This window comes from Culex pipiens, chromosome 2 (genome assembly GCF_016801865.2).
Source record: "Culex pipiens pallens isolate TS chromosome 2, TS_CPP_V2, whole genome shotgun sequence".
Classification (NCBI taxonomy): Eukaryota; Metazoa; Arthropoda; class Insecta; order Diptera; family Culicidae; genus Culex; species Culex pipiens.
Genome location: NC_068938.1, coordinates 166,155,694 through 166,178,061, shown reverse-complemented (window position 1 = coordinate 166,178,061; position 22,368 = coordinate 166,155,694). Strand labels below are relative to the sequence as shown.

General features: G+C 36.8%; 2 protein-coding genes across 2 annotated transcripts; one reads left to right on the top strand and one right to left on the bottom strand.

Moving 5' to 3' along the window:
* The first annotated feature begins 2,678 nt into the window (after positions 1–2,678).
* Positions 2,679–5,050, top strand: LOC120423089 (uncharacterized). The gene is made up of 5 exons (XM_039586764.1): positions 2,679–3,060; positions 3,129–3,257; positions 3,337–3,467; positions 3,526–3,675; positions 3,738–5,050. The coding sequence occupies exons 1-5, from the start codon at positions 2,734–2,736 to the stop codon at positions 5,044–5,046; spliced, it is 2,046 nt and encodes a 681-aa protein (XP_039442698.1). The 5' UTR covers positions 2,679–2,733; the 3' UTR covers positions 5,047–5,050.
* A 5,917-nt stretch (positions 5,051–10,967) lies between these two features.
* LOC120423067 (uncharacterized) lies at positions 10,968–20,538 on the bottom strand. Its single transcript, XM_039586739.2, has 12 exons — positions 20,411–20,538; positions 20,197–20,356; positions 19,766–20,137; positions 19,599–19,710; positions 19,271–19,540; positions 19,002–19,212; positions 18,490–18,945; positions 12,470–12,842; positions 12,155–12,266; positions 11,827–12,102; positions 11,553–11,739; positions 10,968–11,492 (listed from the first exon to the last, which is right to left on the bottom strand). The coding sequence occupies exons 1-12, from the start codon at positions 20,453–20,455 to the stop codon at positions 10,968–10,970; spliced, it is 3,099 nt and encodes a 1,032-aa protein (XP_039442673.2). The 5' UTR covers positions 20,456–20,538.
* Between the last annotated feature and the right edge of the window lie 1,830 nt (positions 20,539–22,368).

Genomic DNA, 22,368 nt, shown 5'->3' with positions numbered 1-22,368 from the left:
CAGACAATGCTCAACGACCAAAGAATTCTGCCATTTTAAATTGGATTAGGAGCAGCGCGATGACTGAGATAAGCTGTATCAGCAATATTGTAAGTCTGATTAAAATAGTGGGTGGGCCAGGTGATTGGAAACATACACAGACAGATATATACTTTAAAACGCTGCAAATATTTCTTCAACACTCAATTTTTCAAAATACTTTGGGCAAAATATTAAAACTTTTAAAAATGTTGGAAAATCGTAGTGTTTTTTTTTTCCTAAAATCATATATTGAGTCGACAATCCAAGCTATACCGCACAAAGTTTTGATAACTATTCCAGCCAAACGGTTGTTTCATCTTGACTCTTTCACAACTCTTTCTGGAAAGTCCATTGAGCAGGAAGGAACTTAAAAAATCAAGCAGATTTGATTTATTTTTTTCAACTATTGCAGCAGAAAGTATCTAAAATTTTTGAAGCATCATTGAAGAAACGCCAAAAGTTCGATAATTTTTCAAGAATTCATTAGAAAGTATTTCACTAATGAATGAAACTAAGAACTATAGTCAAATGCAATATAAATTTTTTTTCAACTCGATTCAGTATATTTTTATGGCCAAATAAATACATGACAATGTTTGATTAAATAATTTCAGTCCAGTTGTTTTGCAATCATTAGTTTCTAAAATATCGAATTATTGTCATTTTGTTTTAATTTAGAGAAAAAATGTTTTTTTGGGGTTGTACATTGGAAATTCATACAAATTCAAAATAATTTACAGAAAAATGCATTTTTAATTGTTTAAAAATGCTTCCTGATTTTTCAAATCAATTTAAAGCCGGTGGGGTTACACATATTAAAAAAAATATTTGCAATGGCCTAAGACTGAAAAAAAATATTGTGAATTTAATTCTTTAGAAAACAGTTTGTTTTAATTATGCTCTATCTTTTTTAGACCCTTTACAAAAAAGGCAAATTGAAAAGAAGAAAATGTTTCATGCAAAGTTGCATGCAAGATATTCAAAATATCCATGTGTGTGCATGGTGTGCACCAAAACGTGCTCATTTTATTTATTTATTCACAATCCAAGCATGTTAAATTTTTCGAACTAAGCAATTCTTTACGAAATCGGGCGAGTTTATGCCTTTTTTTGGCTCAAACTGTGTAGGGGTCTTCTCAAAGAAGCCACTTTGTGGCATCGGTTTACCCATACCAATTTTTCTAATTTTCTAATTTTTATTCAGTCTTCGGCAAATTTGTAGGTGTTGATGAGATCTTTTAAAGATTAAACTTGTTCACAACGAAATCTTTTTCCAAAAATCCGTATTTTTAAAGGGACATAAATTCAATGTTATGGCCTTTTGAAATGTTAGTCTTGATTTCAGAATATTAAAAAAAATCGAAAGAATCATACAATTTAATGAATATTATTTAATGACTGTTAAAAGTTGGACCATAGCATTTTAATATATTAACACTGGAAAATGGGATATTGGCATTAGACAAAGTATATAAATGCCATGATTTATAACATTTCAATGGAATATGTTTTTGTCTTTTTTTTAATGATTCGTCAGACCAGGGTTCCGACTGATGTTTGTAGAGTTCATCTTTTATATAACATATCTCTAGTTTTTTTAAAGGTCCTATATACCTTGCTATATACTGCCCCTGATCGCATAAATGTCCCATATGCATTTTCATTGATTTCGAGTTATTGATGCAGTTTTGTTCAAAATTGCGTGCTCTTTCAAAAGAGCCTAACGCCATGATTCGAATTCCCGGACGCTTCGAAACCCGGACACCTCATCTTGTTTAATCAATTATTTGGATATAAGTTCGCATTGTGAATGTCAAAACTGTGTTATTTGATGAATTCTAACATCAACTTTCATTTAAAGTTTGTTTGAACGCTGTAGTTAATGTCAAAACAATTAAATAAAATAAAATTATGCGATTACCAAAAATGCGAAACATTTCACGTGAAATATTTCATAGGCGTTCGAAGCACCGGAAGGCAAAGCAGAAATTTATGGTTTTGATTTCCTTAGCAATTTTTTATATAAAATATCGATTGTTTTGATGTTAACAGCTTATTTGAGATCTAAAGAATGCCATTCACTAACATTTCATTCCAAATTTGTGCGATTCATTAGAAAAAACGAGTGTCCGGAATTCGAAGCAAAAGTGTCCGGATTTCGAATCAGCTTTTATCAGTGTCCGGGATTCGAAGCACAACAAGTCATTTTAATTTTCAAATTCTGATGAAAAATTGTTAGAAAAGACATATTTTGCATGCACTCTCTTAAAACTGACTGTTAATGCTACATCCTAGTGATATTTCTTCATTTCCAACTTATTACATGATTTTTTGTCAGCTATAACGAAAATGATATGCTACTAAGTGTCCGGATTTCGAATCATGACGTTATAACATCCAGTATACTTTATTCTAGAAATCAGGAGGAAATCCAGTTTTTCGCGAAAACTTAACACGTAGTCTTCTGTATGGGACAAACTTCAAATGCGTTTTTCTCAGCTTGCTGTTTTTGCATATGGGACATTTATGCGAACATGGGCTGTATACCCTTTATTTATAGGACCTCGAAACAAATCAAGAAATCTTGAAAATCAACGCCTTTTTTCAGTCGAGCTTAATTTTCAAAAAAATCTGCAAAATGTTTCATCCTAGCAATCCACATTTATTTCGTTCCCATCAAAACCCTCGAACCACCATCTCAACGCCCCCAAAATGACGTCCTTCCTGCACGTCCGCCGTCCCACGACCTACTCCAAGCTCGAGCAGTCCATCCCGAAACCCCCCGAAGCATGTCCCGCCTTCGGTGGACTACCCCAGTGGGAAAAACTTCCGCTAGATCGGAGACTCCCCGCCAATGCATGCCCCGTCCATCCGCCCGCTTTCCGGCGGGGAAAACTCAGCGAGCACCTGTGGGATAAACCGCACGATCTGCGCGAGTTTGACCTGAGTGACCCGTTGGGACACGATGTGTCGTACGGGTACATGGCGCTGCACGATAAACATCTGCGGGGGCACTTCGAGGTGGATGCGTTTAAGGATGTGAGATGCGAGATTTGGGGATTAAAATTTTATGGGGATTTTTTTGAAATTTGATTTTGAACTTTTAGGAAATTGTCGAGAAGGAGCTCGTTGACGATAGGGACGATGTGGTTTGCTCTTTGTTGGAGTTCAACCGGTTTAGGTTTTACCTGTGGAAGCTGCATAGAAATAGGATCAAGAAGGAGTTTCAGAAGCTGGTGAGTTTGGACACTGAGTCTGACAATCGATTCTTCTTTCTAAAAGATTTGATATTATTTCCTTCCTCCTAAATTTCAGGATCGCACCTGGTGGCAACAGTACCGCAACCACGTGGCCGCCCTTCACATCCAGCGGCACTACGACTTTGAGGGCAAGCACGAGCGAATCCGGTGTCATGGCCGTGCCTTACGAGAAGCTAAGAAGCAAAAGTCAGTTCCGTTTTTTTATTTTGAATAAATTTATGAGTAATTCCCGTTCAATTCTCAGAGCTGTTCAATCGATTGCCAAGTACAACCGACAATTGCAGCAATTCTGGGAGGCAAAGGGCAAGGACAGACGGATGACTCTGTACGACGGCTTCCTGCGGGCACTTCAGGTCAAGCACAATAATGCGTTGCTTAGGGCATCCAGGAAATCGTAATTGAAGCTTGATGAGGCATTTAAGGGTTGAATTTAACATGATGTTTGATTGCTTTCAGCTACTGTCTTCGATTGCGACGAAAGCTGCGTGAAAAAGACCAGTACAGAACGAAGCGGATGGCGATCCTGAAGAAGCGAACGCTGGAGTCAAAGCGGATCATGACCAAAGAACGTCACAAAATGCTGTTCATATCGGCTCAACAAGCGGAGGAAGAACGCGAACACCAGTTGGAGATCTTCCTGCACGAAAACCAGCGCAATGTTGAGCGGCGAATGCTCAAGTCGATGGCCCAACAGGAGCAGTTTGAGCGTCAGCTGACCCAGCGCAAGGCTCGCAACCTGGCAAGCCGGTACAACAAACGATCCAAATCTGCCATGATCAACGCGATGCTCAAGGCATGGAACTCCATAAGAGTGCGACAGCCTCACCTGAGTCACGGACTTTCGCAAGCTTCCGTTAGGCATGCGGTTGATTTTGCCTACAACATCCACGAAACAATCAGCCCCACGATCAGTAGCACCCAGATCATCGATACGGCCAAGCAGTACATCCACGATCTGACCACGATGCCGTCGGAGCAGCTTCCGCTGGACAGACAAACGGTGCGTTACACCGGCAAGGCCCTACTCGAGATCATGGACCAAATCAAAGCCCACACCGTGGACGCAAACTGCCTGTTCATCGGCCAGATCGCGGTCAACATGCGCGAGCGAATCCTCGCCGAGCAACGCCAACAACGCATGTCCGTCCTGTGCGGGCCCTGGAGCGTCAAGTGGCGTCGCTCCTCCATGCATAGCCCCACCGGAAGTCATCGCGTTTCAATCGGCGAAGTCGAAATCGTCGACGAGTACCAAACCGAACAGGAAACCTTCAAACGTACCCGGAACCGTCCCCCAACCCCGGTCACCTCGGCCACCTCCCTAGTGGAACACTTTGTCGGCTCCTCAGCCGACGACTCCATCGTAGACCTGACCGAATCCTCGGAAGAGCTCGTAATCCCCTCCACAATAGCGGCCCGCACCGAGCGTCTAATCTCCGCCGAGGACCACCCGCTGGTCCACCTGACCCAGCGCCAAAAACGCTTCCTCGAGACGAACCTGCTCAAGTACCGAGCCATCGTCCAGCGGAACGTGGAAACGCGGACGCGGGCCGCCATCGACGTGCTGCGGTTGGAAATTGACCGGCAACGGGCGAGGCGACCCAAACGGGGCCGGGAATGTCTGGCCAAGGAGACGGCCCGCTGTATCCTGATGTTTCCCAAGCAGGACGAAAAGTACGCGGAGCTGCTGCTGGAGGCGATGAACACGCTCTTTTGGGAGGTTTGTGACGAGATTGAGGCGCGGGATTGCACCATGAGGAGGGTTTGAGGGGCGGACCAGTCAAGGAGGGGAAATGGAGTTCACAACACTGAAAATCATTGCAAAATCACTAGTTTTATCACTGTTTATTTTTTGCATTTGAGGTTATTCTTAAATAATAATAAACGCTTCTATAGAAAAAAAACAGCGCATCAGAATTAAAACTAAGAGATTTTCTTCATAAATGAACGCACGAATAACATATAGAATTGAGACTAGAGACCCTAAATTTGCTGTCAAAAGATATACAGAAAATCTGAAAATTTATAAAAACAAAAAATAAACGAATTAAAGAAAAAAAAAACATATTTCACTACTACCTTCTTTTGATTTTTGCTAAACCCGAGCAGACGGAAATAACTTCGTAATAACATTTTTTGATATTTGAAAATACTAGGCCAATAACACAATAACTTTATAACAAGATTTGTTATTAGTCGTTATGAATTTTTTGTTATTGGATTGTTATTGCAGTAACAGACTAGTAACATTTCGAACAAATTTTTGTTATTATTTTTTGTTATTTTAACAACTAATCCGATCATCCTAATAACAGTTGGAGAATGTTATTCCAAAGTTGTTTTGGCTTTCAACCAATATCAGACCAATAACAAATTTCTTTATGATAACATAATCTGTTATTAACCCCTTATGCAAAAATGGATTTTCAAGAAGATTCCATTACACTTTCTGTTATTTTAACAATTTTTGTTAATGAAATGGCATGAATTTTGTTATTACCGTCTGCCCGGGAACTAAAATAAGAAAATAATCTAATAATCTATGGAGAAATTATCTAGAATTTCGCTATTATTTAAAGATTTTCAACTTTATATTTTTTTTGTATTCAAATAAAACTTTTTCCATACATTCTCAGTGTCAAAATAGAAGTTGCAAAAAAAAATTCATTTATCCAAAGAGGTATACCGTGTTGGATAAATACAACGAGTGCTGAAAAAATCAAGTTTTGCAACGAGTTGCTTATAACATTTTTGGCAATTGAAAAAACGCTTTTTAAATGAAATTTTATGTCAAACATCCATGTGTAAGTAAATTCACCGTTCAAAACAACACAACATTGAAAATGGTTACTTTTCGATGCTAGTGTTGAAAAGTTCAACTTTTCAGTACCCATTTCAGTGCTGAAAAGTAGGCCGTTTCGGTTTTCCAAAAGGACAGGAAAAGTTGACAGTTTCACAGCGGGATTGCAAAAAACATTTTTGCATCAGTTTTTCTATGCAAAGACCCATACCTACTATTTCGTGGGCTGGTCATACTAAAGCCACAGTGTTCGGATTGGCAAAATTAAGAGGAATAAATTAATAACTCCTATCCAAATGGTGTCTTCCGAAAAGTTGTTGTACTTGATAGATTGATGTACAATCTATTGAAGTTATTGCCATACAAGGTGACGACCTTTCAGAGTGCCAACCAAAAACTAACTTTGTTGGATGACGTTGTAGGGCTTTGGTGTCTCCGGCAAAGTTGTAGAGGAGAAAATTTCATGAAAGTTTTTCTAAGGCAAAATTTGAAGAAATATTAGTTTTGGTGTAAATGGCAGCCTACGAGCGAAAAAGTATTTTTGTCCATAATTTACTTTTACAGCCCAGAATCAAACATTTATGTATAACTTTTCAAGGGAGCGTCCATAACCAAAGCCACTATTATAGCAGACGTGTATCCAGTTGATACATCTTTCCCCCAAATATGAGCCTGATTGGTTGAAACTACGACTTGTGAGAGCCATTTTATCATTGTTCCCCGTGTCTCATTGATGACTATAGCACAGAGAACAGATGTACATCTAGGCTCGAACTTGTGTGTAAACACTGTAGCACTCACAAAATGTGTTGCATACAATCTTGCATCAAAGAAATTAGGGTGTAAAGGATACGCTTGGCGGCGCCACCGTCGCAGCTGAGATTACTTGACTTAACAATGTATAATGGCTCAATAATTTTCTCAGAAAAATAACATTTTCCTCGTTTATAAACTAAATTTACTTCAGGTACAATTTCAATTGACTGCAAATAATGCAAAAAGGCATTAACATTAAAAAAACATAGCAAAAAACTTGTTTAAAAATTATTTTTTTGAACGATAGCTTAAAATAGTACCTTTCCACATGTTAACTCTGATTTCGTTTTGTTTACCTTCACAGCTGATTTTGTTATTTTCTTTTGCGCGTAAAATCGTACCCCTACGATGAAGGACAGTCGGACATTGGTCTGATGTCGTTCGTTCGGAATGTTTTGTGCAGTGAATGGATGGTCCAACGTTCTGCTACTGTAGGTCATCATGATTTTTGAAGTGGCGCTATCTAGGCGGATGATGCACACCCTAGCTCTTTTCAACGTATCTTGGTTTAAATTTTTACACACGTTTTTCGACGCTTCTTGTTCAGTGATGTACATCTGTTCTCTGTGACTATAGTATACTCTACCCTACCAGAAAAAAAGGCACAGGGAACAAAGTTTTTGTTTGACTTTTTATCATTTAAAGGTTAATTCCAGTATTTTTATTTTATTATTGATTGTTTATATGTAAGGGTACCAACAAAATCATTATACACACTAGGGTTAAGGACGGTACAAAATGTGGAGATTTGTTTCACTTTTGTTTTAAATTGTGATTTTTGAAGAGTTTTCAAATTGTCAACCAAATTTTCAAAATTTATTATTGGATAAAAAATTAAACTTGCTAAAGAAACAGACTAAACATTTTATCAAATTATAAAAATTATTATGTAATTTTTAGCAATTTAAACATATTTCATAAGGGCCAGCAAACAATGTTTAAAAAGTTAGAATAATTCCGGAAAATATTGGTTCGATTTTCAATTCCAAACATCTATTTTCCGAGATTCTTATTAGGCATATTAGGCTTTCTCCACAAAAAAAAAAAAAAAAAAAAAAATGAACGGAGAAAATCGTTTGCTCACCTTTAACAGTGCACATCAACCAGAGCTTTTGCTCACGGATTTTTGTTACAGATATTTTAGTATCTTCAAAACCGCGGGTACTAGCGAAATATTGTTTTATTCATCCCCTAATGTACTGTCCATAAATTAATTTACAACAAAGTTTGACTATTTTTACAATTACGTTGTTGCAGGATTGGGTCCGTAAGTTTGTCAATTTTGGAATAAGAAAACAACAACTTCCATTGTTGCTGTGCACTAGGTCGTCCCAAAAAAATTAAAAGTTGTCAAATCTTCGGTGCTCACCCCTTTAATGATAGATTAGGATGTCAGGAACAATGTTTTCATACAACAAAAAATTCCCAAAAATGAAAAAGTGCATTTTTCGAGTATTTTTCAGAAATGCGAGTAACAATTATGCTAAAGTCATTCAAATTTGATCACCTTGGGCTTCAAGTTATAGTTTAATGTCCCCTGAACAAATTCCGGTACAGACATAGTCCATAAAAGCTTGTGTTTGGGCATGGCAGGGCATTTTAGGGAGAAAAAAATGTATTTTTTAGCCAAAAAATTTCAAAAATTACTCCCTAAGACGAGTCAAAAAATGTGCATTCAGTTGCATTCAGTTTATAGGAAATTTTACGGAGATCATTTTGCTTTTTTTAACATTCAATTTATGTCCACGCAAAGCCGAGATATTTGCATTTTAGTGAACAAAAAGTGACGTATTTTCAAAATTCTTGGTATATAAGCGTTTTTAGCATAAAACATTGGCTACTATTACAAACGGGAAGGCATATATTTTGGAAATTTTTATTTTGCTCGCTCAAAAACGATATCTGTTGATAACATTTCATGAAAAAACATGAGATTTTCTCACAATGTGACGTAAGCGACAAATAATCATAAATCAAAATAAATTTTATTAAAGTTCATATCTCCAAGCTGGTAACGTGATTTTTTTATGTATGTAAATTCGAATGAAAAAATAATCATTTATAAAATAACTTAGTTTTTCAAAAAAAAGTTACCCATAAGAGATTTATTTGTTCATATCGAAAAGAGCACAGAGCAGTACTTATAAATATGTCGTTTACGTCACATTGTGAGAAAATCTCATGTTTTTTCATGAAATATTATTAACAAATCGTTTTTGAGCGAGCAAAATACACATTTCCAAAATGTATGCCTTCCCGTTTGTAATCATAGTAGCCAATGTTTATATGCTAAAAACGCTTTGATACCAAGAATTTTGAAAATTCGTCACTTTTCGTTCACTAAAATGCAAATATCTCGGCTTTGCGTGGACATAAATTGAATGTTAAAAAAAGCAAAATGATCTCCGTAAAATTTCTTATAAACTGAATGCATTAGTTTTGGCCGCAAAATTTTTTGGCTCGTTTTGGGGAGTGATTTTTGAAATTTTTTGGCTAAAAAATACAATTTTTTCTCCCTAAAACGCCCTGCCATGCCCAAACACAAGCTTTTATGGACTATGTCTGTACAGGAATTTGTTCAGGGGACATTAAACTATAACTTGAAGCCCAAGGCGACCAAATTTGAATGACTTTAGTATGGTTGTTACGCGCATTTCTGAGAAATGCTCGAAAAATGCACTTTTTTCATTTAAGCTCCGCGCGCGAGTTGTAAACCATTTTTGGGAATTTTTTGTTGTATGAAAACATTGTTCCTGACATCCTAATCTATCATTATAGGGGTGAGCACAGAAGATTTGACAACTTTTCATTTTTTGGGACGGCCTACTGTGCACCCTTAAATTTGAATGTTCAACTAAAAAATAAAAATAGTGACACTTATTTTTCTTTCAGTGTACTTTTTTCAGAAGTTTCCGTCAAAATTCCTATAAGTTTGTCTTTGACCAATATACAAAATGCAATTATATTTAATAACTTACGCCCTTCGCAAATGGCATTCTCGACTGCAGCTAGCTTCATTTACAAAAGATGGCTTATATAAGCTCAGGATAAAACAGTCTATAAAGTTCCGTTGATATCGGAGAAGGTCGAGTAAAAAAGTACTTGAAACTCCTTTGTTGGGCTGGAATTGCTCTGTAGTTAAATTTTCTAATGAAAATTTGATTTTTTTTTATCGAAAAGTGATTTTTGAAAATGTGTTTGACACTATAATCTTGAGTAAAATATATCTGCGGTACCAGATTTTGCATCATCCTTAACTCTCTTTTTTATGCATGAGAAAAGTTTGTTTCGATTTTTTTAAGTGTCAAAAGAATGTCAAAATAAGGGAGTCAAAGTCGAAGTCTGTAAAGCGGGATACTTTTGAAGTCGGTGTCAGCAAATCCGGATTCGGGGCTGCTAAATGTTCAAAAACTGGAGTTGGAGCTTTAGTTGGAGTCAGATCCAGAGTTGTAAACGCTAAATCTCCGTAAATCAGAGTTGGAGTCGCAGGATTTTCAGAAGCTGAAGTTAGAATCGCTTCTAAAGCTTTCCGACTTCACAGTTCTGGTTGAAACCAACTATTTTTGATCAAGCATGAATTTCGTGAGGATTATGGTAGAACAACACGCAAAAACAATGTTTTTCTCCGCCCACGCAAATGTCTGATTTTACGACTTCACAAAAATTTCGTCTTTCATAAAGATTTAGGAAATTTCGGGATCCATAAAAATCCAATTTATTTGCATTTAACAAAGATTTCCCCATGTTTTGCGTAATTGCCACATCAGCATGCTCGTCGACTCTGCTAGAGTGTCCACTATTGATTAAAAAACTCTTTGAATACATCCTTTTTCGGTTTTATTCAGGCAAGCTTGTCGAGTTACAGAACGGTAATCCATTTTCCAAACACATTCTTGAAGCATTCGACAGGATTTGAGCCTATGGATCTTCTTTTATTTACTAAATAGATGAAGCAATTTAGAAAAGGCTTGTAAGTTAATTTAAGAATTTTGAGTGTTATCAATTCTAAGGGCAGATTTGGAAACTGCAGGAACATTTTACTAATTAGTCTAACCATAGCAATCCTCTACACGCTACTCCCAAGAACTAACTCGACGATCCTTCCGATACCCTTTAGCCGAATACCAAACCAGTTCCAGCACAAACACCACGGCCGCAACCGCAGTCCCAATAAACAGCAAATACAGCGGTCCCAAAATGTGACCCACGGCCAACCTCTGCACGACCACGTCCGGCCGCCGACCCGTTATGATCGGTTCCAGTGCCAACGCGAGCCGATTGCTTTGAAACTTGCGCAGCATTTCCCGCTCCCAGTAGATCAGGAACCCTCCCTGGACCACCTCGAGCACAAACTTGTTAAAGTACCCCATCAGGGGCCAGCCCCGCTGGGACACTCCGGCCGTGTAGTCGTAGTAGGTGATTTCTTTCAGCGTCTCGAACAGGTGCACGTTGTCCTCGCGGACGTACGGTCCCACGTAGAACTTTTGGCTGTTGAGCAGCTCGATGCCGATGCCGATGTCGCCGCGGAGGGATCGTTGGTAGAGTTGCTGCGGGTCGGCGATGACCTCGATTTTGCGGACCACTGCTTGGAGGTCGGGCTGGAACGGGGGGGTTTGAGGTTAGGTTGTTTGAAGGTTTTGTAAGGTATTGAGTCGAACCGTTTCTGCGTCAGCTATGGTGAAGGTCCAAGCGATTGAAGGTGCTGCCCACCGGTACTGGCTTAAGGCGAAGTTATGGATCGTATCCAGTGATTTTTCGAATCTTGGAATAGTGAGGACACTTGCAAGGCCACCAGAGTAGGAGTTACTGAGCACGACTCCGGACAGCATTATAAAGCAAATGAGACTACGATAGGAGTGGGTTGATAAGCTGGAAAGATGTGAAGTTTGTAGCCGGATTTGGTCGTCTCGCAGTGTGACTAGAATTACTCACTTTAAAAAGATTCCCTGATCCAAGAAGATCGCGATCGTATCGAAGATGGACTTCACAAACGCAGGCTGGTCCAGAGCATCTCGAAAAGAGTTTAGCGCCGTAATACCGTGGAGTACAACGGTCATGGAGGTCAACGTTACGAAAATCGATATCCACAACTTGGAACTGAAAGGATAGACCGGAGTAAGGTAGGTCGGCAGTAGTTTCGCTCGTGGAACCAAGATCTTCATGGACGAGTAAGCGATCGATTGACTGCCGTCGAGAATGTCTTTGACCCTGAAAATGGAAGGTTTAAGAATCATTTGTGATCTGAAGCTGAATTAAGTACCAATCGAAAGAGGTACAGCAAATCGATAGCTCCGTCTTTTTCAGGTATGTCGCGTACAACATTCCATCGCCAGTTCCGTTCTCGTCGATGTAGCCCCAGTTGTCCGGTCCAACTGGAAAGCAGTTCAAATTAGACCTTGTTTTGTAAACGCTGGCAACACTGCCCTCATAAGATTCTTAAGGAATTCGCTTGCAAAACTAATCATCACAAAAAGGCATTAATTTGAGTTTTCAAAAGAATATTTGATGAGGATTTTCTTCAAGACTTGTAAAAGGCAGTGTTACCAGCCAATATATCTTCTACGAGAAATCTCACAAGGTAGCAGCTTAAGGGTACAGTTCCTCAGTTTGCAAAACTCGATAATCAAATTTCCCTCCAAACCTTCGATCTGGAGTTCCTTTCTCAGCGTAGAGTTGAAGGCGTCCGCATTCCCCCGATTTTCACCAACATTTTCCGTCAAACAGTACGGACCGTAGTCGACAACCCCCACGTTGACGTCCCGTCCACCCAAATCAAATATTTTATCCGAAAATGTCGACGAGTTTGATGCTTTCAAAATATCAAAACTATTCTCAGACGAGAGTTGTGACGAATCCTTCGTAGAGTAGTTTTGAGTGAAAATCTCGTATCCGAGTGATTTGGAAGGTGTTACAATCCAGAAATTTGGGAAATCTAGAATAAATTCAACCTTTTTTAAAGAATTCTAAAATGGGTCTTTGATGTTAACAATTCATTGCTTCTCTGAAGACGCGATTACTATTCAGCAAGGTCACATTTTCGTAAAACATGAGAAAGTTTGTATCGCGAATTCGTTGCGCAGTTCGTTCGTTAAGGTATAGCTTCATTTCTAAAAAGCTTGTTGGATTATCAGTGAATGTCATGTAAGACTGCGAAAAAAATAATATTTTATCCAAAGTTCAAGACTCCAAGATTGATTCGACACCTGGCATCCAATTTCTATTGCATTTTTAAATTGTGCCTCCACGTGATCCATTCCAGCTGCAATCCAAACAGTTGGAATTCGATGAAGGAGCAACTCTTGCTCAGCTGCAGAACAAAACTGACACTGAATATTGCACTCATTGTCTAAGTTTTGATCGTAATAAATTACTGTGCAGTAGTTGTCTTCCAAAAATAATTTTGGGACTGAAATATTTAACTAGTTAGTTAAACCATGCCAATCAAGTAGATAGAAGCGTTTTCTCTTACTAAGAAAATTTAAAAGCTTGAATAAATGAACACTGACTTCAACCGGTGAAATCATCTTCATATCTAACTCCCACGCAGTCTCAAGCACAACTTTTATGGAACACTCTGTACTTGGAAATGACTCGGCAATACGATTGATTGTTAGTGATACTTATATCTTTGCTCTACATCTTTGACTTTCAATATCTTTGACTATCAGTTACATTTATTGTTCGTAGTCAATTCTTGTAAGTTGCTCTTTTAAACGCGCCCACTGTTCCACTACTGACAAGTTGCCTTAAAGACTTATTAAGATAAATTATATTCATCAAAACGTAATGCGTAATCAATAAATGACGCGAGTCTCTCATTTTAGTGTAGGATGATATCTTTTATTTTAAAGAAGAAAATTTTCAAAAAAAAAAATGTTTCAATATGTTTTTCGATTGAATTTTGTTTTTATTTTTGAGATTTGTTTAACAAACGTCTAAAATTTAGCATCAAGCAAATGGCATATGAGTTCAGAAAGCATGACATCAGCATAAGCAGCTTTTTCTAAAGAAAGGTCATGTGTATCAAATCATTTCAATAATTGTTACAGATAGTATCAGATCGGCATACTTTATCAATCTGCTCATTATATTTTCTTTTTGCACTCCATTGAAACATTCAACAGGCAACTAAACAGAATTGTTCACTTTTTCTACTATTTCGACGCTGTCGTGCTATCTTGTCGTACGTCACTTTTGGACGTTTCGAAAAAATCGCGTTTCAATGTTTCACCATGAATAAACAAAAACGAAAGCACGCAATGTAAACAATAACAAACACGTTTTGTTTGGTTGATCATTCTATGCATTGTCCCGAAGTTTGGTTGAAGTTGGTTGTCTAACTTGTACGTGCGTCAAACGCGTTCTGACATGAAATCCCTTTGGCCAGTTGTCGCATTTACATCAATTTTCTGGGAGTAACAAGATTGAAACTTCTTTCATATGAAAAGTGACAACAATGCACGGAGTTTTTTTTTCGGTTTTCATTGAATATCTCAGGATTAAAATCGAATTTTGGGGATCTGTGAAGGTCAAAAGGTGAGGCATTGTGAGCTGCACAAAATGGCCTTCTTAACTCAATTTGGACCCAAAATGCACGTGCGGCAAGTTAGCACGACAGCGACGAAGTATTAGTTAGGACCTTATGAAACAAGGGGCACACCCTAGTAACATTTTAGGTTTTAAGTATGCTATTAAAGCCTATTTAGGCCGTATGGTAAAACCTGTAAGTTTAAAAATGTTACCAGGGCGGTTGAAAATGGTTACTGATTTTTAAATAGCCTTTTGTCACTAATGCGTGAATTATTCGAAACACTATTTTTGATTTCTTTTATATTGGATGTGTTTGAGGGAACAAAAAAAAACAATTTTTAATGTATGGCTCACCAAAGGCAAGAACTATTTGAGTCATGATTTTCTGGAAAAGGTGTTTTTTGCGAAAAATTGACACTGCGGCAAAACAAATAACTTGCAATGGAAGAGAACTTTTGATTTTTTTTGATAAAGTACACTGTTTCTGAGTTTAGTTTTCTAAAGCTTTATTTGCAATAGAAAAGTCCTTTATATAAACCATATTTTTCACCCTTAAATGACCATAGTTTGAAAACGGTGCGTTTTATCAGAAAAAAATATGAAAACAGTTGTTTGGAAAGAGTTGAGAATGAACATAATTTTGTGGTTTGGTTGAGCGTTTTAGCAGAATGCATTACTGTGAATACAAAGAGACGAGTTGTTCCTTTTAATTCCGCTATATATTTTTAATATCTTGACAGATACGTATTTCGTCTACTACTTGCAGACTTCATCAGTGTTCTGTTCCCGACTCGAGAAGTCGAAGTCGAGAACAGAACACTGATGAAGTCTGCAAGTAGTAGACGAAATACGTATCTGTCAAGATATTAAAAATATATAGCGGAATTAAAAGGAACAACTCGTCTCTTTGTATTCACAACATAATTTTGATTTATTTTTTGAATAAAATATTAATATTTCAGAAAATTCATTGTTAGAATTGTTATTTTTTTCATTCATACATATATCTGTGTAAAAACAAATATTTTTTTTGATTAGCCCAATTAAAAATTAAAAAAAAGGTATAATTTTATGTGTGTGAATAAACAAAAAGAAAGCAATCCACTTTAACTTCTGAACTCTCAAGCCATTTCCATACAAATTTCCCCTTTTTCTCGAGCTTGGGAGTTTAAGTGTTAACGACCCCCGGGTCTATTGTGGTCTCTGTTGCAAGTTTCTGGTGGTGTCACCCAAAACCTCTTTTACGCAAATATACCGACGTCTATAGATATTCTTTGAAAAAGTCGGAAATAACATTTTAAAATGGCTGTATCTCGAGAACTACATTAGCAAACCTTCTGAAACTTTGTTCAGAGATACTTGACAGTCATATAAAGCAAAATTCATCATTATCTCGAAATGCATATTCTTTAAAGTGCTGAAATTGTATTGATTCTATAGATATTCTTTGAAAAAGTCGGAAATAACATTTTAAAATGGCTGTATCTCGAGAACTACATCAGCAAACCATCTGAAACTTGGCTCAGAGATATTTGACAGTCAGATGAAGCAAAAAACATCATTATTTTAAATTGCATATTCTTTGAAATGCTAAAATTGTATAGATTGTTTTGGTTTTCTTTTTGAAAATCAGATGTAACATCTTAAAAGGGCTGTATCTCGAAAACTACATCAGCGAATGTTTTTATTTTTTGCACAGATGTGCCCTATGCTGTAAGGAATCGATAGACCCCAAATTTCGGATTGCATATTTTTTTCATAATAACGGTATTTTGAGCACCGTGCCGACGTTTTACTTTACCATCCGATAGAAGGCAAGTATGTGACTATTTTTTCTGAATTGCGCTCATTATATCCAACTTTTCTGAAGACACCATATGAATATGAAAATTCATTCAAAAGAAACATATGATGACTTTTTTTTATTAAGTGCTATAAACAAATGTTAACATTGAATAGAATGTATCCCGCTTGCTCTGATGGACATTGACCTAATAAAAAAAAGTCTAGATATTTTCAAATATTTACAATATATTTTAGTTTAGACTGCACTATTCGATTAATTGGTAAAAAGACCAACCTAAAATATTGTTTTTCAATTTTGAATGGAAAGTTAACATTTTAACCTGGGTGCTGAATAGTGGTTCGCAAAACGGCCTCAATTTTGAACTGTCAAAGTGGAACCAATTTACTGTTCGCCAAAAGTAGAGAGTATTGTTATCGATCATTAAAAATTGTGGCTTTGAGGACCTGAAGCTGAAGTCAAGAAATCTTAAGAAAGTTGAGAGCGAGATCTTCATTTTTTTTTTTAATTATGAATGGAAGTTGTTTATGGAGTCGTTGCGGTTGTATTCAACTAGAAGCTGTCTAAATTATTTGATTCCGTTTGAAAATGTGCTGGTTTAGTGAAAATCTTCTCTGTTTGTTGGATCAGCTTCAGTCAGGGAATTTATCTGCGACATCGCAGAATGACACTCTCGACGCAGTTCTTCGTCACCCGTAAAAAAGAAAAACCACTTCTAACCGATCGAAGCATGAAAACATACACAATTTTTCAGCAAAAATGTCAAAAACTAGACAAAATAAAACACATACCACTGAATAAAAAACAGCTAATTTACCAGTAAGAAATAAGTCATACTTGTGCTTGAACAGCCTTATACTTTGTAGCTGTAAACAAAGTGGGATCATTCGAAAATCACGTTACGCATTCTCTCTATTCACCACCCAGATTTTAACTAAGAAAAAATCAAAATTTCAAGTGTCTACGTGAGATAGATTGTCATTTCAATAAAAACCCTTAAAACAAATGACTAAATTTGAGAAAAAAAAACACTATTTTATCATACTTATTTCTAGTTTCAATTTGACTATCTTAGGGGTCAACATTTTGTTGTAATTATTTTATAAGTTAAAATAATTTTCCATACTTCTTCAAACTTTCAAACCCCAAACAAACCGAATGCCACATAAACTCCAACACAAATATGGGTCATTCCAGGTCAACTGAGTACACTTTTGGACTCGACCTTCACCGATTTGGACCAAACTTGGAGGGAACGTTCATCTATCGATAGTTAACAGAAATCCCAAGTTTGGTGCTGATTGGACCATCCCTCTATTTTTGGCACCGCCCTCTTTTTTGGCGATTTTCTAAAAAACTTTTTTTTCTTTTAATCATAACTTTGCAACTATTTGAGCAAAAGACTATCTACAGGTTGCATTTTATAGAAAATTGTCCAAGGAATTCGATAAAAATAAAATTTTAACCCTTAAATGCCCACTAATATTATATTTTAACGTTTTATGTATAAAACATCAGTTTTGACCAATTGATTATATTTTTATTTTTTTTATTTTATCGCCATCGTGTTCCCCGGACAATTTTACATAATAATCAATATAGACTTCAAACTAAAATGAACTATTGGCGAGATACAGCGATTTTACTGAAAAAAGTTTGATTTTGCACTGCACTCTGTCCTATGAATTCAAATCCGAAATAAGTTTCTCACATATAAAAACCGAATTATGCGAGATTCATTCCTTTTTGTTGAAAAGTACACCATGAACTTCCGAGTGCTGCGCAAAATCAAACTTTTTTCAGTAAAATCGCTGTATCTCGTGAATAGTTCATTTTAGTTTGAAGTCTACATTGATTATTATGTAAAATTGTCCGGGGAACACGATGGTGATAAAATAAAACAAATAAAAATATAATCAATTGGTCAAAACTGATGTTTTATACATAAAACGTTAAAATTCAATATTAGTGGGCATTTAAGGGTTAAAATTTTATTTTTATCGAATTTTTTGGACAATTTTCTATAAAATGCAACCTGTAGATAGTCTTTTGCTCAAATAGTTGCAAAGTTATGATTAAAAGAAAAAAAAGTTTTTTAGAAAATCGCCAAAAAAGAGGGCGGTGCCAAAAATAGAGGGATGGCCCAATCAGCACCAAACTTGGGATTTCTGTTAACTATCGATAGATAAACGTTCCCTTTAAGTTTGGTCCAAATCGGTGAAGGTCGAGTCCAAAAGTGTACTCAGTTGACCTGGAATGACCCATATCCCAGTCGCAAAAGCAGCTCCAACAAGCAGAATAAAAATCGGCCCAAAAATATGTTCCACAGTCAGCACTTGAACCACCTCGTCCTGCTGCCGTCTGGAAATCGTCGGATCCAGCGCCACCTCCATCCTGGTGCTCTGATTCTTGCGCAGAGCTCGCCTTTCCCAGTGCAGCACCAGTCCGTGTTGGTTGGCCATCAGGATGAAGTGGTTCAACTGCTCCATTACGGGCCAGCCCCGCTGGGCTGCAACCGTGGTGTAGCTGTAGTACAACATCTCCTTGGGTAGCTCAAACAGGTGCACGTTGTCCTCGCGGATGTACGGCCCGACGGTTATCTTTTGACTGTTGAGGAATTCGATTCCGACGCCAAAGTCCCCGGATAGGGTGCGGTGGTAGAAGTTTTCTTCGTCCGGAATGACGTCAAACTTTTTGACGACGGTTTTGAGATCGACCTGCAAAATTTGGGATGAGTTTGGTTTGGTTTGTTAAGATGTTACAGGATCCAAACTGATTCTGCATCAACGATTGCTAGAACCCAAGCGATTGCTGGAATTCCCCAGCGGTACGGGCTCTGGGCGAAGTCGTGGATGGTGTCAAGGGATTTGCCATATCTTGGAACGGTCAGAACGCTTGCGAGTCCTCCTGAGTAAGAATTGCTAAGCACAACTCCGGACAGAAGTACGCTTGATATTAGTATTTGGTACGACAAGGAGCTTTTGCTGAAAGTTGATCGTTTAGTAATTGTCTATTAATGATATGAATAGTCGTTGCCAGTACTTGTGTATGATCGCTTGGTCCAAGTAAATGGAGATCATATCAAAGATTGACTTTTCAAACCGAGGTTTTGGTGATCCAAACAGATTCAGTGTGCTGATACCGTAGTGAACTACCGTCATCCCTATTAATGATATGAATATCGTAAGCCATAGTGAGGGATCGAACGGATACAGCGGTGTCAACACGGTTGGCAAGAGTTTTGCCCTTGGGACCAATATCAATATCGATGAATAAGCAATTGGACTGCTGTAGTCCAGAAACTGGCATATCCTTAAATGGATTTGAAATTGGTTTGCAAGAATTTTTTAAACTTCATTTTGGTACGTACCACTGATAGTAAATGGAAGAAATGATAATCTCCGTCTTTTTGTTTAACGGCGAAAAAAGCATTCCTTCACCGTTTTCGGTATCATTTATGTATCCCCAGTTATCAGGTCCAACTGAAATTAGTTCAATGAATTTCAAGATCTAGTTAAAACTTAGAATGATACTCACAAGGCCACACCTTAAGATTGCACTTGAAAAACTTGCAGAACTCCACAATCAAAGTACCTTCGAATCCCTCAGTATGTAACTCTTTCGACAGGCTAGAGTTCACAGCGTCAACATTTCCTCTGTTGGCGCCAACAAATTCAGTAGTACCGTACGGGACGTAGTCCACTATCCCCGTTCGGATGGACCTTCCGCACAAATTGGAGAGTTTGTCGTAGAACAAGCTGGCGTTCGACGTGAAGTATGATTTCTCTACATTGAAACTATTTTCTTGGTAAAGCTTTGTCGAGCCTGCATTCGTGAAGTTTTGAGTGTAGAAATCGAATCCGTTTTCAAGATTTTTCGAAGGTGTCATAAACCACAAATTTGGATAAACTGAAATTAATTAAGATTTTTGACAAAAATTTCTTATGAGAAATTTCAAGTCACTCAACAGTTAAATGCTTCTTCTGAAAACCGATTGTTTTCGAGGTTGGACATTTTTTCGACAAAAATCAAAAATAATCTATCACGCCTTCGTTGACTCGTACGATCCTTAACGGCGATTTTAATGTCGAAAAATGAGTTTACTCCTTCTGTGATTGTTATGTACGACTGAAAACACATAAAATTGCACCAATTATTATTACACAACATCTTACACAATACTTGACATCCAAGTTCGATTGCCAGCTCAAGGTGAGCTTGTTCCATGCCAGTTCCGGTAGCAATCCTAATAACTGGTAATTGCTCGTAGGAAATAGCTTGATTTACTGCACCAAAGAGTTCACATTGTCTGGAGTTCTGCATTTGATCATGGTAAATGACAGTGCAAAAGTTGTCCTTTGAGAAGTATTGCATCACTGGAAAGGAAATAACTTTAGCTGAGTTGGTGTGAAATCACAGACTTACCCAAAAATCTAACGAAATTTAATAGTTTGAAGTTGGTTTCAATTGTAAACTTCATTTCCAGTGGGTTTCGTATTTATTTAAATGTCAACCAAATATCAACCCAACACCAACAAGATACATGGAGAATTGCGTTACAGAAACCACTGTTTGCACACCTCTTATATAAGAAGTATTGGTAAATTATTCAAAAGTATTAGCTATTTAGCCAGACTTCTGGTTAAAGCATTACGTTGATGGCTTTTCATTTAAAGCGTCTTTTTTGTCCTGAGTTCACAATTATATAAAACACAGTGACTTTGCTCCATTTGTGAATAAGCTCTTAATGAGTTCAATTTAAATAGATCAAATCAAGACTTAATTACTGGATAATTATGATGTGTCGAAAAAAACTGTCTCTTACTAATATTGCAACTAAAGTTTGTTTTCAGAGTTCAGAGTCATCAAGTCATCAGTATTGTAGAAAATTCCAGGTTTGGTTTCAGTTTTGAAAATTCACTTTTTGCCTTTCTCATAGGGTAAATCTCTACCAACTCACACAAAAGGTGGCCTATTTTATGAAAAAAAAAGTTTTGAAAAAGGTACTTTTTGCTTTTCGCTTTTTTCTTTGCTTCATCGTCCGTGTCTGTCGCGGGTCACCTTTTGTTTACACATCATTTTTTTGTAATTGTCTGCTTCACAACTTTTTAAAACATTCTAACACTCTAAAAAATAATCCTGAAATGTTAGAAAAAACACAAAATTTTAAATGAATAATTTTGTTCTAAATTAAAAAATTACCCTTCAGGGTTAATGTAAATTTGAAAAGTACATTAAATTTCCCTTAAATTGACATGTTCCAAAAAAAATTCAGTTGAGTAACGGAAAATGGCAGAGTTTTAAAATGTTTTTTAGTGTTTTTTTTTTTTCGATGAAACATACTTTTTTTCTTGGAATTTTTAATACGCCATCAAATCGGGCGTTCAATTTTACATATAAGTACCTTTGACACCAAATTTACATCGCTTCACTATTGCAGGCTGCAAATTATTGAAAAAACATGTCTTTTTTCGCATTTGAGCAATACTCTGAGATTTCGGTCATTCGATTTTTTTTGTATTTTTTAATCCGGCTGAAACATTTTTGGTGCCTTTGGTATGCCCAAAGAAGCCATTTTGCATCATTAGTTCGTTCATATAATTTTCCATACAAATTTGGCAGCTGTCCATACAAAAATGATATGTGAAAATACAAAAATCTGTATCTTTTGAAGGAATTTTTTGATCGATTTGGTGTCTTCGGCAAAGTTGTAGGTATGGATATGGACTACACTGAAAAAAAATGATACACAGTGAAAAAAATTTGGTGATTTTTAATTTCACTTTTTGTCACTAAAACTTGATTTGCAAAAAAAAACTTTTTTTTTTTTTTTTGATATGTTTTAGAGGACATCAATTGCCAACTTTTCAGAAATTTCCAGAATGGGCAAAAAATCTTTGACCGAGTTATAATTTTTTGAATCAATACAGGTTTTTTCAAAAAATCGAAATATTGGTCGCAAAAAAATTTTAAACTTCATTTTTCGATGTTAAATCGAATTTGAAATCAAAAAGTAAATTAGTGATTTTTTGATAAAGTACACCGTTTCAAGTTATAGACATTTTCAGGTAACTTTTTTGAAAATAGTCGCAGTTTTTAATTTTTTAAAATTAGTGCCCATGTTTGCCCACCTTTGAAAA

What these genes read in the sequence shown, in the direction of transcription:
- LOC120423089 (XM_039586764.1), top strand. Translation starts at nt 2,734, where the DNA reads ATGACGTCCTTCCTGCACGTCCGCCGTCCCACGACCTACTCCAAGCTC. An exon ending in AGAAGGAGTTTCAGAAGCTG is followed by an intron (nt 3,258 to 3,336) that starts GTGAGTTTGGAC and finishes CCTAAATTTCAG; the next exon opens with GATCGCACCTGGTGGCAACA. An exon ending in CGAGAAGCTAAGAAGCAAAA is followed by an intron (nt 3,468 to 3,525) that starts GTCAGTTCCGTT and finishes TTCAATTCTCAG; the next exon opens with AGCTGTTCAATCGATTGCCA.
- LOC120423067 (XM_039586739.2), bottom strand. Translation starts at nt 20,455, where the DNA reads ATGGAACAAGCTCACCTTGAGCTGGCAATCGAACTTGGATGTCAA. An exon ending in CAATCTTAAGGTGTGGCCTT is followed by an intron (nt 19,711 to 19,765) that starts GTGAGTATCATT and finishes AACTAATTTCAG; the next exon opens with TTGGACCTGATAACTGGGGA. An exon ending in CCATAGCTGACGCAGAAACG is followed by an intron (nt 11,493 to 11,552) that starts GTTCGACTCAAT and finishes CCCCCGTTCCAG; the next exon opens with CCCGACCTCCAAGCAGTGGT.